Source organism: Vombatus ursinus, unplaced genomic scaffold (assembly GCF_900497805.2).
Source record: "Vombatus ursinus unplaced genomic scaffold, bare-nosed wombat genome assembly UNPS02014813.1, whole genome shotgun sequence".
NCBI lineage: Eukaryota > Metazoa > Chordata > Mammalia > Diprotodontia > Vombatidae > Vombatus > Vombatus ursinus.
The window spans coordinates 20,459,072-20,480,414 of record NW_020954591.1 but is presented as its reverse complement, the minus strand read 5'-3'; the positions used below and the strand labels follow the sequence as shown (position 1 = coordinate 20,480,414).

At 39.0% G+C, this 21,343-nt stretch overlaps 1 protein-coding gene across 1 annotated transcript; it reads right to left on the bottom strand.

Annotated features, from left to right (window-relative positions):
* Positions 1–824: 824 nt before the first annotated feature.
* On the bottom strand, positions 825–20,574 carry EEF1AKMT1 (EEF1A lysine methyltransferase 1). Its single transcript, XM_027835156.1, has 5 exons — positions 20,445–20,574; positions 14,833–14,987; positions 7,256–7,338; positions 3,083–3,363; positions 825–1,020 (listed from the first exon to the last, which is right to left on the bottom strand). Exons 2-5 carry the CDS (start codon positions 14,977–14,979, stop codon positions 875–877), a joined length of 657 nt encoding a protein of 218 aa, XP_027690957.1. The 5' UTR covers positions 14,980–14,987; positions 20,445–20,574; the 3' UTR covers positions 825–874.
* Positions 20,575–21,343: the final 769 nt, after the last annotated feature.

Sequence of the window (21,343 nt, the reverse complement as noted above, 5' to 3'; positions counted from 1 at the left end):
ATGTTAATTGGTTAAATGATACTGGGGTGCTAATTACTGGCAAGTGATGTTGACAGAATACATTGGAATGGGGGTTTGAACTAATAGCTTTGAAAAGAAATTCAAATTCTCCTCTTCAGGGGAGATAGGACTTTTATAAACTGGGGTGGGGGGGGGCAGTTCCTTGATTCCAATTCCTACTCTGTATTCTATCTGTTACATTCCCATGTGGAGTAAGAGTAAGCTTGCTTTCAGGAATGAGTAAATGGGAAGCCCTGCTCCCTATTACATAATCTTAAAAAATCATAAAGTAAATCTTTAGCCTACATAGGAGAACAAGGTTTTCAACATTTTTAAAAAGCAAAATCTAATTTGCTTGTAAGCATGTAGTAATTACAAATAGTTCCTATCATGCTATCACCAGCACTGACAACTTAAAAAAAAATTTGTTTCTATTCTTTCTTCAAAGGAATCAAATTGCATTGAAATTTACATGAATCAGATTCTTGCTACTTCAGACTGACCTTGTCTCCTTACACTCCACAAAGCCTAACAGAAAGAAGAAAGGAGCATTCTCTTAACTCTGACTCCATCCTCAACTTGAATTGTACTAGATGGAGCTGATGGGATACTCCTTAGAAATGAAAAGTCTTGAGCTCTCATTGCATAGGCACAAAGAACTAACCCTTAATGAATTCAAGCTGGTGAAGAATTTCTAGAAAACAAACACTAAATGCATTATAAATATGGTTTATAAAATTAAGATATGACAAGATCTTTCTATAATTAAATCTAGACCAGAAAATATAATGGTGGAAATGACCTTTTAATAGAAGCACTATGAATGGGTTCAAGGAAATAGAGTTTATTTAGGATATTCTCTTGTATTACAGTGCTATGAATAGTTAGCTTCAGAATTCAGTCCAGAATCATAATTAACATAACATCGAAACTCATTTGCCAAATTTCTAGTGTGTTTTGGAATAAATCTGCACATCTTCACCCCAAGAAGTTCTGCTGCCTCTTTCTCCATGATGGCACCTGACAAAATGAGAATAATATCAATGAGTCAATTAACACATCTTTCCTCAGAGCACACAGACTGTATATGTGTCTAGCACTGTGTTAAATACATGCTACAAAAAAAGTATAAGATATAGTCCTTGTTTTTGCACAATTGAAGCTTACTCTCAAGGGAAAGAATGTCTTGGAGTTGTATTGCCCAAGTTCTACTTACTAGTCTTCATGATTAATATGTGGTTTTATTTCTCAAAAAATAAACACTAACATACCACAGAGAATAGAATTTTCTAATATTAAACCTTTATGTACTTGCAAAACATAGTATTAACAAGCATCCCATTTTGTGGCCTCCCTCACTGTTAAACACTAGGTGGCATCCTACTCACCCCTAGTCTAGGACTATCCTTTTTCAGTAGCAAAAAATTAATATTTTTTGTATTTAATTTCAGCAAATAGAGTGATTAAAAATGTATAATAATGGATAGTGTACAGATGGTATTTTCTCTTTTTCACAGGTTAATAGAGGAAGGAAAAAAATGAACTAGTATTATCAGAATTTTGAAGAATACTTTCTATCTTCCCACAAAAAGTAACCCCCAGACCTTTCTCATGCATCTTTCCTTAGCCTTTCTATAATTCTCTGCCTCACCTTTTAGAAGACACCACCTCTGACATTTGAATGGCATCTGTTAACTATTTAGACAGATCTGCAGGGTATTCAAGTGAAAAGGGACTTCCACTCTGGGCTCTATTTTGCCAGGTAGAGTGCTGGATACAGCACTCTGTGGATACAGCAGAGGCATGTACCTCTCATGCACTTGGTACCTCTTCTATACATGTAGAACATTTTACATTGCACAGTGGTTATTTCTATTTATGTCTTTATCTGCCTATAAGCACCTGGAGGATAGGGACTTTTACTCTTCCTTGATTCTCTCTCTAATGCTAGCACAATGCCTTGCCCATAGGAAAACACTCAACAAATGCTTGTTGATTGAATAACTCTGACAAAGTAATTAGCTTATAGTTTGGAAAAACTTGTAAGGAGTCATTACAAACTCAAGAAGAAGAAATATGGCTAGGTTTTTTAAATGAGAAAAGAAAAATCCTGAAAGTTACAGAGAAGTAATCTTAATTTTGTTTAAATATCTTCAGAGATATTCATCAGTCAATTTGAAGTCACCTAGAAGAAGAAAAGGTATGGATAGCAAATGCCATGTCCTTATTCAATTTGGTTTCAAACTTAGAGTGACAAGGGGAAGAAACAGATGGACTTAAGAAAGCCATTTGATATCAAAGTGTTTTACACGATTGCACATGCATAACCCAACCTATATCAGATTACTTACTGTCTCAGGGAGGGAGAAGGGAAAGGAGGGAGGGATAGAATTTGAAATTCAAATGTTAAAAATTGTTTTTACATGTAATTGGAGAGAAAATAAAATGTTATTAAAAAAAGAAAGACATTTGATTTCATATTATATGACTAAAAAATGAAATAGGGTATTTATTCATAAACATATACCATCAACTTAGCAGGGTATAATTCTATTACACAGAAAACTTGCCTTTGTAATAGCAGCATATGTGTGTGTGTGTGTGTGTGTGTGTGTGTGTGTGTGTGTGTGTACCTGGTGAATCTATGTTTACCATTTCATAACTGGCATAACCAGAGTGAAGGCAATGAAATTAAGCCTCAGTGGCATTAGATAAATAGAGACTAAAGTATTTGGCTAAGAATATTATTCCAGAAAGAAAGAATGGGAATCAGTAAATATGGGAAAATGGAACTGATGATGGCCAATGTACCCCAGGATATAAGGATGAATCAATGAAAAACTAATTACATTGAGAAGATTAGCAGCCACATATTTTGTTCAAAGTTCGAGGATGCTGACAAATTTCAGAACATAAATAGTGAATTTTTATACCACTCCAAAGCTTTATAAAACCCTTTTAAGTTAATCCAGTAATTCTTATAATCTAATAAAAATATTTATTATCATCAGTTTGAATAAGATACCTATGAGGAATCACAAAATGTTTTGAAGAAACAGAAAGGCCTAGAGACATACAATACCTGTGCAAAGCAGAATCTTTCCTTGTGTTAGATACTTGATGGTTTCTGCTGTTTTTCTGAGACATTCTTCAGAAAGGTAAGGTGGATCAGCGATAACAATGTTAAAACTATGTGGAGTAAGCTTTTTGGGCAAATTTAAAGGATCATTGTAATCATAGTAGATGAACTCCTCTCCATATACAGCAAATCTTTTGTCATATTCCAAGATACACACTGAAAAGTCTTCACCATCCAATTCTCTCAATTTCTGGTAAACGCTGGGGGCACTGACACATGCTATCCTAGAAGTGGAGAATGAACAAACTCATGAAGGGTATCCCAAAGTTACCCAAGGGTATCAAACATCTATTAAGGACAATGGCTTGGATTTCCATTGAGGCCTTTTTTTTTTTTTTTCCAGAAGAGGCTCTTACTCTAACCTCCTATTTGAGTATATGTTTCCATTCAATTACATAAAAGACAACAGACAGTGAAACCTCCAGCAGTTGTAGTTTAAAAAAATACTATCTGAAACACTTTGTACTAGTTCATTTTGAAAGATTATGGTATTTAAAAAAATCTGCAATACATAATTTTTAGGTCTGAAAGTACATATAAATTGGTTAATAACAACTAACAACTTAAAACATCAGGAACATATTATGAAAAATGCCTGCAGTAAATGGTACAAAGGCTAAAATGTCCCTATTATTTTCATGTTGGTCCTTTACTATTTATTTCAAGCATATGCAAAACCCCAAACTGAACAATTTTGACTTCATTTTTTAAATCCTCATGATTTTGAAAAAAGAACTCTATATAATTCCAAGTTTCCAAAAAGACAACCCAACAAATTTCTGGTTTATGAATCAATATGCACAAACAACTTGGAACCTTGGGTTTCCTCTAGTTATAAAGTTTTTAAAATCTGCTATCCAGGAAAGAGCTATCCCTACCTGTACCCTTGCCTGCCAACATATTAGATTCTAAAAGTCTGTTTTGTAAGTTGATTATTTGGAACTTGAAATGTATCTTCCATATAACTGTTATAAGTGTGATTAAGTTCTCAGGTCCATCCACAAACATCTCTTCAACCTAATGTACCCAAAGTAGAAAACCTAATTACTATGTCACTCTTGGGAGACAGGGAAAATTCTGAGCAATAACAGAAACACCTGATAAATTAGGCACAGGACAGTAGTGATCACACACACACACACACACACACACACTCACACACTCACACGCTCAAAACCTCATTGGATCCTCATAGCAATCCTGTGAAATAGGTGCTATGATTATTTATATTTTACAGATCAGGAAACTGAGGCTCACACAGGTTAAAAGATAACTAGGAATGACAGTGAAGAGGAGAAAGAGTGAAGATCAGAGTGCAGTCTTCTTGATGTGTCATAGGATCACAGATTCAGAGCTGGAAGTGACGTTACAGGCCATTAAGTCCAATTCCCTCGTTTTGGAGATGAGGAAACTGAGGCAGAGAAAGGCTGAGGGACTCGCCCAGGGTTTCAGAGCTAGTAAGGATCTGAAATGGGAGTTGATCCCACGCCCTTTCCCTATCCTAAGAGGCCATCTGCTCGGATATTCATCCACTAGAACCCTCCTTGGTTCTCTCTGTGTGCCCTCGATTTCTTAACTTGGAGGTCTTCAACTGCTCCCCTGTTCCCCATGTATTTCATTTATCACTCCCTTTCTCTGTCCAAACTTCAGAATGGATCATCAACTCCAAACTTCTCTACTCTATAATTTCTTATGTAAGTACATGACCTTGTCTAGGTTTTCCAAGGGTTTTAATGCTAATAATTACAGTAAAATTATCCTAAAAAAAAAAAGAGAAAGTTGCAAAAGTTTTAAGTCTTAAAAACTTACAGGAGTGAAGTCCTTAGCATTGGTTTTCAGTGAACATGCAAAAGGAGTTAAAACCTTGGTCTTTCATAGCTCTCTTAATATCCACTGACCTCACTTTTTTATTTCTTCTCTCTGGAGTCAGCCTGACCTCAATCCTGTCCTGGTTGGATGTTGTCCCAAACTCTTAGGCTTCTAGCCTGAGGTATATTCAGGACAAGGCAGCTAGAACTGTCAGTCCCTCTTAAAATCTGCTACCTAGACTTAGGCGATGAGTGCAGGACCTTTGAGTCTGCCCATGGGTTTCTGACCTTCCTGAAGGTTCAAAGGCTCTGATCTCTGACAAGCCCCACATTCACCCTTTGTTTGCTAAACAATGAAACTGAACTTAATCTCTGAAGTCCCTTCTGGTACTCTAATCCTATGACCCAGTCCCCCCAGAGAGTTCTCCCTTGGCTTTGGCCTTTCTTGCATGAATTCTCCAGTAGCCTCCTTCACCCCACTAGCTTTGATCGAAGCCTTGGTCATTTTGCCTAAAGCAAATGCACTTGTCAGTTGATATGGTTCCTTTCCTTCTCTATCTTTTAGCTATGCTTCACCACTTGTTCCAGGTCAGCATAGGAGCCTAGTTTCCTTCTAGAAGTCACATGGTCTAAATGACAGATCCCATCATCTGGGAAGAGCCTGCCTCCCCTACAGCTGTTCCCTGTACCCATCAGATTGACCCTCCTGTTTCTAAGCCTATCTGACCACCTTCCCATAAAGTTCTTTGGCTTATTTACAAGGCTGAGATGACAGTGGGGTACTGAGGTTCATACTTTTTTCTGGATGGAGTTAACAGCTTCACTTATTTTCTCTGGTTCTCTTTTATTGATTGAATTTCAAGTGCCAGGGGAGGAAGGGAGTTTAGGATACTGTAGCTAAGCTTACAATATAGGAAACAGACAATTTTCATCAACAATAAAGGGAAATTCTGCAACAATTTCCCATGCTTCTTCCCTCCTAATAGAAATAATGATAACTGATGTTGGCATTGGGTGGGCTGTTTTGGGCACCTGCCTTTGAGAAACACCCCCTGGATGGGTATTTGTATATCTGTATAGGAGACATAGACAGGATGTCCCAAAAACCTCAGTACTATAATACTATTAATCATAACTTCATAGTAATTATTTAATAGCCAAATAAGCTATTAAAGCTTAAAGTCAGGCCTATGAAAATTGGGGGCTGCCTGTAGTTTGCTTCTTTTGTCAAATAAAACACAGTTAGAATGGCACATATCCATATTTGACTAGCTGCACAAAATAATTTGTGACCTTGGAGACCACTGTAAGCAAACTGCATAAAGTTAACAAGGAAAAAATTATTTATTGATTTCCTTGTCCCTTTGCTCCTAAACCCTAGTTTGACTTTTCCTATAATTAGGAATGTAGATAAGTACGTAGAGAGGGCCCAGGGCTTCAAGTCTACCTCTTAGAAGTTGGAGGAGAAGCCAGGTTTGTTGGAATTCTGGTCTTTACTCTTTTAAATTGAGTAGTCTGGTTGGATCCAAGGAGCAAAATGATCTACCTGGGAGCTAGCATGAACTTCGATGTGACTCCTGTTTCATGCCTGAACCTAAATAACTCCCTTATGCATTACAGATATGGGATAAAAAGATTTTTAAAAAAAAAGATAAAACTGCTTCATTAAACTCTATTTGATATTGGATTACTTCCTAATATTAATTAGAGGTACAAAAAAGAGAGACCCTGGGAGAAAAATAGATTTTTTATCATTTTCTTGATTTGTAATATCTGGTACAGAATTAACTGCTTTAATCACAATCATAAGGTTTCATCAAAGTTCATAGCTCAGTATAAAAGGCTATTCTTTTTGTTTGGACCATAACACAAAAAGACATGGTCATGCTAATTTCAATCCAATATCTTGAAAAAAAAATCCAATGACTCCTATGAATTCTTTTGTTTGTTTTTTTTTTTTTGCTAGGCAATAGGGTTAAGTGACTTGCCCAGGGTCACACAGCTAGTAAGTGTCAAGTGTCTGAGTCTGGATTGGAACTCAGGTCTTCCTGGCTCCAGGGCCAGTGCTCTATTCACTTCACCACCTACCTGTCCCTGTTCCTATGAATGTTAACAAACATGATTTAGCTATGAAACCTCTATTTTGGTTTAAGAAATATAGCAAATAATTCTTCAGTAAATATATTTTAAAACTTCTTCTGAAGTTTAGATACAGAAGAAAAAAAGAACCTAAAGACAAAGCATTTTTCACTAAGAAAAATGACTGACAATAGATGAGAAATATGAAAAAAAAATGTTTAAAAGTTACCTTCCACCTTTCCCAGCAGCTATAATAGCTTCAGTAGCTAATCGTAATGCTGTTTCTTCACTGTACCAAAACTGACTCAATTGCTGTGGAAGGGAAATGGGTAGAAATCACTTGTTGTTTACACATTAAACTTTTTGCCATCTAAAAAACAACTTCCCCTTCCAAATGTATAAAAATCACAGCAAGGGGCATATTTTTGGAAAACAATTTTTGGAAATCCAACCTTGTTATTATTCAGTTGTGTCTGACTCTTTGTGATCCCATTTGGGGTTTTCTTGGCAAAGATGCTGGAGTGGTTTGCCATTTCCTTCTCCAGCTCATTTTACAGATGAGAAACTGAGGCAAAAAAAGATGAAGTGACTTGCCCAGTTACACAGCTTTTAAGTGTTGAAGGACAGATTCGAACTCGGGAAGATGAGTCTTCCAGACTCCAGGCCTGGCACTTTATCCACTGGATCACCTAGCTGCCCCAATGCAACCCTGTAGATGGATACTAAATACTGACTTCATCAACCTACATTTTCCCGGCATTAAGTTAAATAAAAGAGTCTTTTAGACTGGCCCTCCATACACGTTTCTCTTCAAGGTTTCACTAACATACACTAGATCTTCAGGTCCTCAAATAACTCAGCTGGACTACAAGGTGGTGGTGGTAGTATTAAAAAACATCATAAATGCAGTTACTGACACATCAAACTTTTTTTTTAGTTAGTGAAATATACACAATCCTACAACCCCCAAAAAGCCCTTCACATTTTCCTCTTCACACAAACAGCTTCTCTGTTGGTAGTTGAAGAAATACACATCTGTATCCAAATACATTAATGTACTTATATTTACATGTTACAGACAGTAAACTAATGAGCATCTAAGGTATAGCTGTGTGTCTGGACACTCATTTTCTTTTTCTACAACTGGGATAAGGAGAATTGTAAGGCAGCCTGCCGGTGACGTATGTATGAATTCAGAACTAGTGATACTTGCCTGGAACAGTGTATAGTATTAACATTTGTGACTGAGATCTCTAAATAGATGACAGTAAGTTGGAGGACAAGTGGAGAGTTTTGCCAGCTCTGGGATGAATCAGAAGTAATTATTCACGGAAGAGTTACTCAAATCTATTATTAAAAGGTAGGAAGGACAGATACTAGGGGTAAGATAAGGTTTCAGGCACTCTATCTACACAGGCAGTGTTGCTGGCCTTCCTGGATCCTCCAGTGCCAAGTACTATGCATATAGTGCCTAGTAAGTATTGGTTGAATCGAATCTCCAGGCAGAGATTCATAGGTTCATAGAGTATCAGCACAGGAACTGACCGTGGAAAGACCATTTAATCCAGACCCTATAATTCACAGATAAGGAAATGAGACAAAGATATCCTCAGATTCAGGCTGCAGATTGAGATCTATTCTAGATATGTTTTGGACACAATGCAGGAATTTGTTTTGCTTGTCTATGTATATTTGTTATCAGGGTTTTGGTTTTTCTTTTTCCAATGGGGAGGCAGGGGTAGCAGGGAGATAACATATTCTTGTTGAAAAAAAATTTAATTTAAAAATAAAAATGACTTTCACGAAGTTAAAGTCCAAATTTAAAAGCTGTACCTGCCTGTGAGAAGACACAATAACCCCACTCCTAAGTGAACCTCTGGAATTTAAAAGCAGCAGACCTGTGAAAAGCTGGGGAAGTCTCAAGAAGGATGTAGTATCTTATATGCTAGAGATACACAACACTATAATGAAATAACCACTGATGAAATTAAGAAGAAAAACTCCCAGGCTTTCCTTAATGGTGGAGTGCCTGGGGAGAGCTATTGTTGTCCTAGGCCTCTAAAGCTGGGCCACAAGCCATGCTCCCAGAATTACAGGCTCATAGATCAAGAGCAGAGGGCCCCATGGAGGCCCTCTGCTCCAATACTCTCATTTAAGAGAGGAGGAGGGGCAGCTAGGTGGCTCAGTGGATAGAGCACCGGCCCTGAAGTCAGGAGGACCTGAGTTCAAATCCAACCTTAGATCAAACACTTGAAACTTACTAGCTGTGTGACCCTGGGCAAGTCACTTAACCCCAATTGGCTTAAAGAGAGAGAGAGAGAGAGGAAAAGGAAGTGGTGAAGCACAATGCCTGGCACACAGTAGGTGCAAAGTAAATCCTTGTTCACTTAAATGACTTGCTTGAGGTCATCCAAGCGATAAAGGGTGGGGCTATGCTTTAAATCTAAGGACTAATGCTCTCTCCATTGCATTACGCTTCCTCTGGAAGAACGCATCCAGAGTGACCAGGCCAAATAAGGAATTCTATCTACTACCTAGAGGTTCATGCCAGCAGAAGCCCTTCATATGAAAAGATCCTTCACCTAAAGACTGTAGGAGATATTTAGGAATACATGTCAGATGTTGTGCATCTTTAGGGTAGTCTGATTTGGCAGGAGCTAATCGATTCTTGACTTGCCTTAATGATAATTTCTTTCTTTAAAAAGTGAAGCAGTCAACAAGGGGGGATTCTATTCTAGCTAGATCTGCACCAACAAGTAAAAACTGATTGCTGGGATGAAAATCATAGGGAACTCTGGAGGGAAGTGACCACTCCTTCCCAGAGTTTGTTATAAGAGTAGGAAAGGAAAGCTGGCTAAACTGACATTCACCTTAGATTTGGGGAGAACAGATTTCAAAGAGCTTGGAGAAAGGACAGGGACAATCCCATGGGCTAAAATTCTACAAAGAAAATCAGCTAAAGAGGGATGAAAAATATTCATAATGAAAGTTGGACACACAGGAGAGGATAATTTTGAGAAGGAAGAAAAACAGGAGTTACTGAAGAGACTGTTACGTGCTCAGAGAACTCAATAACCAACATAGATTTTTTTCCCCCTTTTAAAAAAGTAAATGTTTATTGATATCTTTTTTCCCAACATCTCCTCCATAAGCCCTTTTCTTCCCCTCCTCCTAGAGAGCCATCTCATGACTTTTTTTTTCAAAAAAGGAAAAATTCAGGAAAGCTGATCAATATATTGAAACACTATGACAATATATACAACATGAATCTCTCTCTTCCACCTCTGAAAAGTAGTGGGAGCGGGGCAGCTAGGTGGTATAGTGGATAGAGCACCGGCCCTGGAGTCAGGAGGACCTCAGTTCAAATCCGGCCTCAGACACGTATAACACTTACTAGCTGTGTGACTCTGGGCAAGTCACTTAACCCTAACCGCCTCGACAAAAAAAAAAAAAAAGGTAGTGGGGGAAGGTATCTTCTCATATCTCTTCTTTGGGGCCAGTCTTGCTCTTTGTAATTTTACAACATTCGGTCTCAATTTTTTTATAGTGGTAGTTCTTTTTATATATATCATTGTAGTTATCATGTATATTGTTTTCTTGGTTATGCTTACTTTATGATGCATCAGTTCATGTAAATCTTTCCATGTTTCTCTATATTCATCATATTTGCCATTTCATATAGCCTATTACATTCATGTATTATAGTTTGTTTAGCCATCTCCCAACTGACAAGCATCTATATTTTGTCTCTAGTGCTTTGTTACCAAAATATAAGTGCTCTTATAAATATGTCATGTATATGAGGCCTTTTTTTTTTTAAATCCATGACCTCCTTGGGCTTAGTAGGTCAAAGGGTATGGCCAGTTTAGCCATTTATGCAAAGTTTGACATTTCTTTCCAAAATGGTTGTATTAATTTGTAGCTCCACCAACAATCCATTAGGATACCTATTTTTCCAAAAACTCTCCAATATTGACTATTACCATTTTTAATATAAGGATAAGAATACACAACTGACCTGTTATTTCACTAATATAGGGAACTCCTAGGTGAGGTAGCTTAATCTACCAATGCAGGTCAACACCTCTGAATTCAGAGTCTTAGACTTGCCTAAAGAAGAGGCATCAAGCCACCCAGGCATGAAACCAGATTAAAATGTAATTGGTAAGTGTTTTACAAATAAATAAAAATATAATAAAGCAGATATGTTAATCTGTGGTTTTGAAATTAAGTGACTTGTCTAGGATCACACAACTAGTATTCATCAGAGGTGGGACTTGAAAGGTGTTCTGGTGTCAAGGCCAGCTCCCTATCTACCACAACATGCTGCCTCACACATAGTTAAACTTTAGTCATGTAGCAACTGACACCCTCTAGCAACTACTACTGGGCTGAATAAAGAAGGTGCAGGGATCTGGAAAGAAGTAAAATGTCACGAAAAGCCAGGGCTGAGAAACCGAAGGAAGTTCTGTGGCTGGTGAAGTTCCTGAGAAGAAAACCTGATGAAACTGTGACAGGCTGTGCAACTGGACAAACACAGAAATTGGCTAGCAAAAAGGGAGAGAGAAAAGCAAGCAGAGCTGTGAGAAAAAGGTGGAAAATGAAAAGAATGTGAAGAGAGGGAGGAAAACAAAGGGATAAAAAACTGAATTGAATTTAATTCTTAAGCTAAAAAAAAGGAACAGAAAGAAACAGACAAGCAGGACAGCTTTTAAAGTTATATGCTGAATTTATTATATACTTATATTTGTAATAGATTTATTATGTTATATATAATATGATATACAATATACAATACAAAATGATGTAATGTTTATTATACACTTATATTTATTATATACTTAAAAGGAAAAGTAAGCTTTAGATTCTAGAGATTCAAAGTTTCATGTACAATCCTCTTCTTTTTACATTCTGCTTTGTATATGAAAATGATCATTTGGTTTGTGTTTAAGTTCAGAATTTTAAAAAAAACTAAACCACTTAATTCTTACTTTGCTTTCAAAATCAGTTAACCACAATGCTCTAATAGGTTACCTGAAGTGTTACTATGCTTGGATTCCAGCAAGCTAAAAAAATTCCTTAAACATGATAGCTTTGAATACCAGCCGAAGAGCAGAAACAGAAACGTCTAAGACATAAGAGAAACTATAGGTGGGAGGAAACCAGACTGTAAGTATAAATTTTAATAAAAATTAAAAGAGGTTGCACTATATTAGCACCATAGTTATTCAGGGTAATAGTGTTCACAGTTATAAGAAGCAGATCAGTCCCAGAGAAGGCTTGAGGCACTCGCTTAGTGTGTGTTAGCCACACATAAAGTATCAAAGGCTTCCTGAATCTAAACCTAGCACTCACTCTGCTAAGCTGTGAAAGGGGGCTAAAAGAGGGAATGGACTGCTATCCAAAAACAGAAATAGAAAAGATCAGAAAAAAGGGAGAAGTCTATTTGCTCCAGGCAGTGTCATAAATAAAACAGATTTGCATGGCTTCAGCACAACCTTCTAAAGTAGATTTTAAGAAACACCTACTATATCAGGGCTCCCTGCAGTCAAGGCTCACAAAGTCAAGTGATGGGGATAGCGCATGCACACACACACACACACACACACACACTCAAAACTACAATGTGTGGTAAGTGCAGGAGAGAGGTGAAAATAAAGTCCTGTGTGAGTTCTGGAAAAAAACATTATCATTAAATAGGGATATAGAGTTGGGTGTCATTCCTGCAGAGGTAATGGCTGAATTCATGGAAGTGAAGGGGATTTCAAATGGGGAACTTTTTCTAGGTCAAAAGGCAGTGAGAGGTGCTGTAGAAAAAGAGGTGGCCTAGGGAGCAGGAAGAGCTGGGTCGTGGTTTCAAGTCTCATCGCTAACACATACTGCTGGTGTGACTCTTGGCAAGTCACTTAACCTAGGCAACTCCCTAACACTAGATGTTTCCTGGAAGGTGCTGATCTCTACATCTGGAGGGAGTTTCCTCACTTGAAGCTCCTGGTATCAATGAAATCACTAATCTGACACCCCTCCCCAAAAAGAAAAGACTCAGATTAATCAGAGATTATAAAAGGAAAAAACTCCAAATCTGGAGACTTTTAGGGGAGAAAAGTAGGTAAAATATCACTTAATTTGCCTATTAAAAAATGTCAATATAAAGCATGTTGCCCTGCTAGACCTGGGGCAATTCACTTCACAGTGAAATAAAACTCAGGCTTCAATTCTATGTGAGAAGCTTCTTTTGACAACTTTCCCACCTCCTCAAAAGCTTTAATAGGAAAAAGTGAAAATAGGCAGGAAATCATTAAAGAAGAATATGTTCATAATCTCTAACTTTAATGCAACCAATTTCTTAAACCCATGTTGGCCTATCACAGTAGGAGTTATTAAAATGGCTCCTTCCTTTCTTTCCCTCCTTCCTTTCATAAAAACCTACAGCCACAAGGAAAATTGCCATGGGTCTCACAGCCAGTAAGTGGCAGAGTTGGGATTTAAATTCATATTTGCTGCTAAGCAAAAATCAGTTAATAAATCAATCAACAGACATTTATTAAGCACCTATGTGCTAGTCACTATACTAAGTGTTGGGGATACAAAAAGAGGCAAAAGATAGTCCTTACCCTGAAGGAGCTTACAATCTAATAGGGGAGACAAGATTCAAACAAATATATACTAAGCAAGCTATCCATAGGATAAATAGGAAATAATTAAAAGAGAGAATGCACTGGAATTATACGGGATTAGGGAAGGTTTCCTGCAGGAAATGGAATTTTAGTTGGGACTTGAAGGAAGCCAGGGAAGTCAGTTCCAGGCATGGGAGATAGCCAGAGAAAATGCCCAGAGTCAAGAGATGGAGTATCTGTTTGTGGAACAGCCAGGAGGTCAGTGTCATTGGATCGAAGAGGACCCATTGGGGAGTAAAGTGCAAGAAGGCTGAAAAGGCAGGATGGGGCTAGATTATGAAGGGCTTTGAATGCCAAACAAAGCATTTTGTATTTGTTCCTGGAGGTAATAGGGAGCCACTGGAGTTTACTGAGTAGGGATAATGACATGCCTAGACCTTTGTTTTGGGAGAATCACTTTAGTGGCTGAATGGAGAATGGATTGGAGTGAGTCTATTGCAGTAATTAATTACTTAGTTATTCAAATAACTAAAATACAAGGCAAAACAAGATAGAATACAAAAATGACACAACAGAGACACAATGTGTTATGGGAGTCCAGAGAAGGGAAGTTTTTGAGAGTGTAGAATTGGGAATGTTAGGGTAGAAATGTCAAGAAAAGCTTTGAGGAAACTTGAAGGACAGACAGAAACCAGATTGTTGTTGTTATTGTTGTTCAATTGTATCTGACTCTTTGTGATGCCATTTTGGGGTTTTCTTGGCAAAGGTACTGGAATGGTTTGCCATTTCCTTCTCCAGTTCATTTTACAGATGAGGAAGCTGAGGCAAATAGGGTTAAGTGTCTTGACCAGGGTCACATAGCTAGTGTCAGAAGCCATATGTGAACTCAGAAAGATGAGTCTTCCTGACTCTTGACCTGGCACTCTATCCACTGTACCACATAGTTGTCTCCAAGGGCTAGATCAATTATGTGTTGTTTTAAATTACATGCTAATTTTCTGTGTTAGTCTTCTCTTTCCAAATAGGTGATAAACACCCTGAGGGCAGGGACTAAAGATAGCCTATAATTAATTTGTATATGCCCATTCAGTGCCTTGAAACAAGCTGAGTACATCAAATGTCAGGTCCTCATTGAATAATTACTGGCTGACTTTTTTCTTTTAGATGAGTCTAAAATGGATTTACTTACCCAATTTTCTTCTATCACCCCAATGTTATATTTATTATTTTCCCCAGGGTCAGTCTTTCGCCGCTGCTGTTCATCATAAAATTCCTGTAGAGCTGCTAGGGTATGGGAAGAAAGCTCAGGGATGTCATCATCATCAGAATCACCCATTTCTTAAACTGATAATAAAGCAAAAAGATGGATGAAAAATGTATCATCTCCTACAAAATGAATAAGTGCATTTATTCTTTTGTTGGGTTATACAGTTTAGCCTAGAAGTAGCATTAAAAATTACATGGGTCAGATATATCTCTGTGCATGCTGACCTTCAAAAAGACTACATATTTAGAACTGAAAGGTATCTTAGTCATCAAGTCCAACCCTGTCATTTTACAAATGAGGAACTGAGCCCCAGAGTAGCTAATCACCTTGCCTACGTCACACAGGTAAGTGGCAGGACCAGGATTTGAACCCCAGTCAACATACTTTTCATTTGTACTACCTTGATGCTTCCTATGGAAGAAATGGGTGAGGAGATGAGAAGGGACTTCAAAAATATCCTCCTCCACCTTCCTCCTATGCTCCTAACCTGAAACAGCATTTTAAAATTTATGCTTATATAGCATAAATATATGCTATTAATACCATCAGGCCCCTGCACTATTGTAATAGCCTCCTCATTGGTCTTCATTCCTCTGGTCTCTTCCCTCTCCAATCCATTCTCCAGAGCTGGCAAATCTTTATTCCTAAAGCATTGACCTGACCAAGTCAAACCTCTGCTAAGTAAGGATGGATTGTTATAACTTGACCACAATTAATTAAAATAACTTATAGCAATTCCCTGATGGAAGGTCAATATTTTATAAAAAGAGAACTAAAGGAACCATTTCCTCCTGTTTCTTTCAGGACTTTGCTCCAGCAATAATCTCTACCTTTCTTATGTATTTTCAATCTATCTTCTCCATCAGCCCTTTCCCAACTCCTTCCAAACATGGCCAACTCTGTCCCTCCCAAAGTCTTTTCTTTACCTTCTCTCCTCATCCAGCTATAATCTCACATCTCTCTTCTCCTTCACCGCTAAAGTTTGGAAAAAGTTGTCCACAATCAATGGGATCCACTTTCTCACCATCCATTCAGTTTCTTGAAATCTCACTTCAGATCCTGACCCTCAATTGAAAATTCTCTCTCCACGGTCAAAATAAACTCCAAGTGAATAATTATAGTAAAGAGTCTCCCTTTAGTGTTAATATGTGTATGCTAGAGTGTTTGTGAGAGACAAAGATGACGAAGTGGACAGCAAAGTGATTTGAAGAATTACTGAAATAATTTAGAATTCTCTTTCAGATTTTGGGATTGGTACTTAAAGACTTCTGATTCAGAGGAAGACATTCCAGATCTCTCTCTCCTTACAATTTCTAACATCAAAGCAGAAGGTATTCTAGGTCAAGCTGAGTCTTACTCACACAGCACTAAAAGCACCACAGAACACTATTTTTTCTAGAATTTTTATTACAGCAATTAATTTTTTCTTATTCCCTCCCTCCCCCTCCTTTCTTTCTCTCTCTGCTATCAACAGTGTTTGGAGAGGCTGGACAAGTTTAGGTAGAGCCCCAGAGACATAGAAAAACCTAATTTAGGTGAAGTCAAATTGAAACAGACAATATGATTGGATAAAAAGGAACTAAGTGGGATGTCTCTGTTCAACTGGAAACTGCTATATGACTCTACTATATCGTAACAACTATATATTTGTAACAATTCCTCAAGGAAAAAAAAAGAATAGACAAGCACCTATCTTAGCACTGAAGATAATCTCTTTCCATAATCATTCTTTTTTTCTAATATTATTGACCCAATTAGTCGCTCATATTAGTCACAAAATTCATGTTAGTAAAGATTTGCTCCACATTTGGCCCATCAATTATTTATTAAATGCCTACTGTGTGCTAGGTGTTGGGGATACAAAGATTAAAAATGAAAATCCCTGCCCTCAAGGGGCTTACATTCTTATTGGGAGGATAACATACATACACAAAATTAACACGGTAATTAGTGGCAGAAAAGGCACTGACAGTTGGGGAAGGATCAGAAAAGGCTTCATGTAAAAGGCAGCATTTGAGCCGAGCTTTGAATGAATCTAGGGATTCTAAACAGCAGAAGTGTATTTCAAGCAGAGGTGACAGCAAAGACAAATGCATTAGAATGTTGCATGTGAGAGACATCAAAGTCAGTTTGGCTGGATCATTTTTGTATCGAGCGTACTCAAGGTGAACAGGGTGACGAATCATGTACCATGGAGGTCAAGACGCCAGGTGGCTCTTTGTAGGATAATACTAAGAGGGATCTCTAGAAGATGTCCATGTGGCCAGAGAATGGGCCTGGAGTCAGGGATCTACTTCTTAGGGAAAAAGATACTAGAAGGGTGTCCAGAAAATGAACTAGTGACTGAGGAGCTGTCCTTCAGGGGCAAAAAGCCAGGACGGTGTCCAGAAAATGGATTGGCAGACTGTTCAACCATCTGTTTCCTAATGAACTAGAGAACAGCTGTCTATATTATCTCTGTCCAAGGGGAGAGGGGAACCAAAACAGTGATTTAAACCTCTTTCTGCATTCTCACAAGGACAGTCAAGGCTGGGAAATGAAATTGAAGAGATATTTTGATTCAGTATAGCATGGCACTGGGACTCAAGATATGTGTACTTTTCCCAAGTTAAAAAGCTAATTCAATTTTTAATCCTTTCAATTTTGTATACCCACTCAGTTATTTATTGTGTTGTTTGGTTGTTTTTGGGTTTTTTTTGGCAGTTGGGGTTAAGTGACTTGCCCAGGGTCACACAGCTAGTAAGTGTCAAGTGTTTGATCTGAGGCCGAATTTGAACTCAGGTCCTCCTGACTTCAGGGCCAATGCTCTATCCACTGCGCCACCTAGCTGCCCGTTTGGTTGTTAAGAAGCATGTATCTTCCGCTACTGATGAACAAAGCTAATTCTTTCCAATACTTTTCAGTACTGCAGAGAAAGCCTTTATTAATTGGCCTATTCAGTCCTGATCCTCCTGACTCTCCAAAGAGTATGGATTTTGTGGTATTCATTTTATTTACTTTAACTTGGTTTAAAGCATTAAAATACTCAGTGATTGCTGGCTCCCAGAAACCCAATTTCTCTGTTCAAGGACATTTGTGGCCTATGGTATTCTCCTTCTCTATGTCTTTAGGTTCCTAACCTGACTCTCTGCAGCAGCCACACCATTTTGATAGTATTTTATGAGTGGTTATTTCTTCTTTATTCTTCTCTGAATCAAAAATCTGTTTTCAAAGAATCATAATCTCCCCACAAATCTCATTAATAGTCATGGGTAATGGATCCTGAACCCTTCCACATGTTTCACCAAATTTAGAAATACATATTGTGATACAGAATTTTAAAAAGGAAACAATGGATTAGATGACCTAGGGATCCTCACAAGTTCTAGCTATCTAAAAAGGGATGGTCAAATCATCTTACTTGCCTTATGTGTAGGCAGGTAAGAATCCAGATGTCAACAGAGATCACCAAGTCTAGAACAGAAGTCCCTAAATCTTCCCTCATCATTTCCCACCCATGTATTAACTGCTTTACAAATATCATCTCATTTGATCCTCATCATTTCCCAACAGGATGCTCTCTTGAATATTGTCATTATCTCCAAAAAATCATCTTCCTGCAAGATGGCATGGACTGTGAAGCTCACACCTCCTCACTATCTTCTGCTCCTGGGACCCCTTCCTCTCTCTGACTAGGTGCAGGGTGGGCAGTGAGAGCTCCTCTCAGATCCTCCATTTAAGGAAGGGGCTCAGGGCAGCGCTATCTTACCTTGCCCTTTCACAAGGTGCCTTTCCCACCTCCCTTTAATTTCTTTTTTTATGTGCTGTCTGCATGAATTAAATTTTGAGTTAGGTGGAGATGTAGATAGGGTACCTGGCCTAGTGTCAGGAAGTCTTATCCTCCTGAGTTCAAATCTGGCCTCAGACACTTACTAACTGAGCAAGTCACTTAATGCTGTTTGCCTCAGTTCCTCATCTGTAAAATGAGTTGAAGAAGGAAATGGCAAACCACTCCAGTATCTTTGCCAAGAAAACAATGAAAGGACAGGGACTGTCTTTTGTTTTTCTTCCTATCCCTAGGGCTTAGCATAATACTTGGCACAAAGTAGGCAGTTCCCACCTGGTTTCTATCGTATCACATTTGTCTGTTTGCCTTATCCTTCCCCACCCCAAAAAACCCCAAAACTCCACGAGGGCAAGGAATCTATCTTCTATCTCCCCTAGAACCAAGCATAGGGTTACTTACTTCCTTACAGAGTAAGATAATAGGATCTAGAGCAGAAAGAAGAAATAGGCTTTGAAAATTAAAGGGACTTTATTGTGAATGGAGGTTTTATGAAATCATATTTTTAAATTCTTATTCTGACCTTAAACAGCAAAAAAAAAAAAAATTTCCATACACAGATAATGCAAAAAAAGGGTTCTATATGAGTCTCCATTTCATACCATTTTTAAAAAGTATATCACAAATTCTACCAGTTACTTTCCACCTGTCTGTGCTTCCTGTTCTGTGCATTTAAAAAAGTTTCAAAGGCTATTTTTTTTTTTGCATTACTATCGCTAGCCTCCTCTCACCCTACCCAACAGAAAAAAAAAAAGCAAAAAAAAAAAGCATGGTCAAGCAAGATGCATACAGTATTCATGTCTAAAAATGCATGTTTTGTTAAGAATTGTCCAATCCCTTCAAAAATATTTAATAACCTATTATTTTTAAATTGTGCATGGCATTTTTTTGAATGAAAAAAAGGCTCAATATTCATAGGCTACATGTAATTGGAGCCCTGTATTGGGAGCCTGGATCTACAGGTTGAAAATCCAGCTTTGCTACTATGTCACTGTTACAACGAAACCTGCATCTTCACCTGTAAGTTAAGTCAAGATGCACTTATTAAGCTCCCACTATATTCCAAGTCAAGTTAACAGGCATTTATTAAGTACCTACATCATGCCAGGCACTGTGATGAGCGTTAGAGATACAAAGCATGAGAAAAACAAAAACAAAAAACAGTCCCTGCCCGTCAGCTCAGGTCTAATGGGAGACAATACACAAACACTAGCACTAAGGGGTATCGGGAAACACTTCTTTAAGCGGTGTCCAAGGGCCTTCCATCTCTAAAGGACCAGTGCCCATATTCGGACCCACAGGCTGAGGCTCCCAAACCTGGGTTCCCGCCTCTAACCCTTGGCTCTTAAAAAGCCCACGAAGGGCCCCCTGGTCAGGCCAAGGCACGTGCTTCCTCCTACGGGGGGGGGTTAGGAGCGCGCAAGCGCGTCACGTGGGGCCCTCGGCTCCCGGGAGGAAGGCTGCTTCCGCGTTGCCTTAGACGGCAGAAGGAAAAAAAAACAGAAAATTCTTCTCCCATCCCAACTAGTCCAAGGAGAGAACACCTCAAGAGGGCAAGGAGAGGTCCGCGCCGTCCTAGGCCTGGCCCTCGCCACCGCGCGTTCCCCTTCCCCCTCTCCTCCTCCCCGTCTCCGTCTCCCGCTCAGAGTGCTCCTTCTCCTCCCCCCCGCCCCCACCCCGTGCCTGTCCGCGCGCCCGGCCTGCCACTCACTAGCCACGCGCGCCGCCGACCGTTTTTCCGAGCGCCCGGAACGGAAAGCCTGAGGAAGCCTGGGCTGCGAGGTCTCGCGCTTGGGTCTGGCTTTCACGCTTGCGCAGTTTGGCACAGGGGCTGATGGGTGCTGGGATTGTCGCTTGAGCGCTTCGTTCGCCCTTCCTCACATCTCCCTGCAGCGTTGTACTTATAATTAACCCCAACCACGCCCTCCTCGACCCGAGGACACTGGCCTCCTGGCTGTTCCAAGAGGAAGATTCTCCGTCTCTCGGCTCTGGCCGTCCCCCGTGCCTGGAGTGTTTTCCCTCTTCCGCCCAGGCTCCTGCTTCCTTTAAGTCTTAGAGAAAATGTCATCTTCTACAGGAAGCCTTCCCTAACTCTTCTTAATTTCTGTGCTTTCTGTCATTCCCTTTTTGTCCTATTCACAGCTTTGCTGTTGTCCAGTCATGTACCTTTCTTGGCAAAGATACTGGAATGGTCTGTCATTTCCTTCTCCAGCTCGTTTTACAGATGAGGAAACTGAGGCAAACAGCATTAAGTGACTCACCCAGGGTCACCCAGCCAGAACTTCGGTCTTCCTGACTCCAGGCCCAGCGCTCTAACCACTTCCCCACCTATCAGACCCCAAACTTTCAATTTATAGAGACCAGTGTTGGTAGAGGTGATAGGCACTTAATAATGTGTTGATTTATTGAATGAATCATCCTCTTTTTAGACTTTCACTTCCCCAAGCCCTTCTCCACCACACCAAAATTTTTCAGAAGCACAGGTCTCCTATTTGTATCTTCTGTGCCTAGTACAGAGCCAGGCACAGTTCTTATGTAGTAATTGCTTGTTAAGTGCTTAAAAACCCCACTATTTTCTCTCCAATCAAAACACAAAAAAAGCAAAAAACA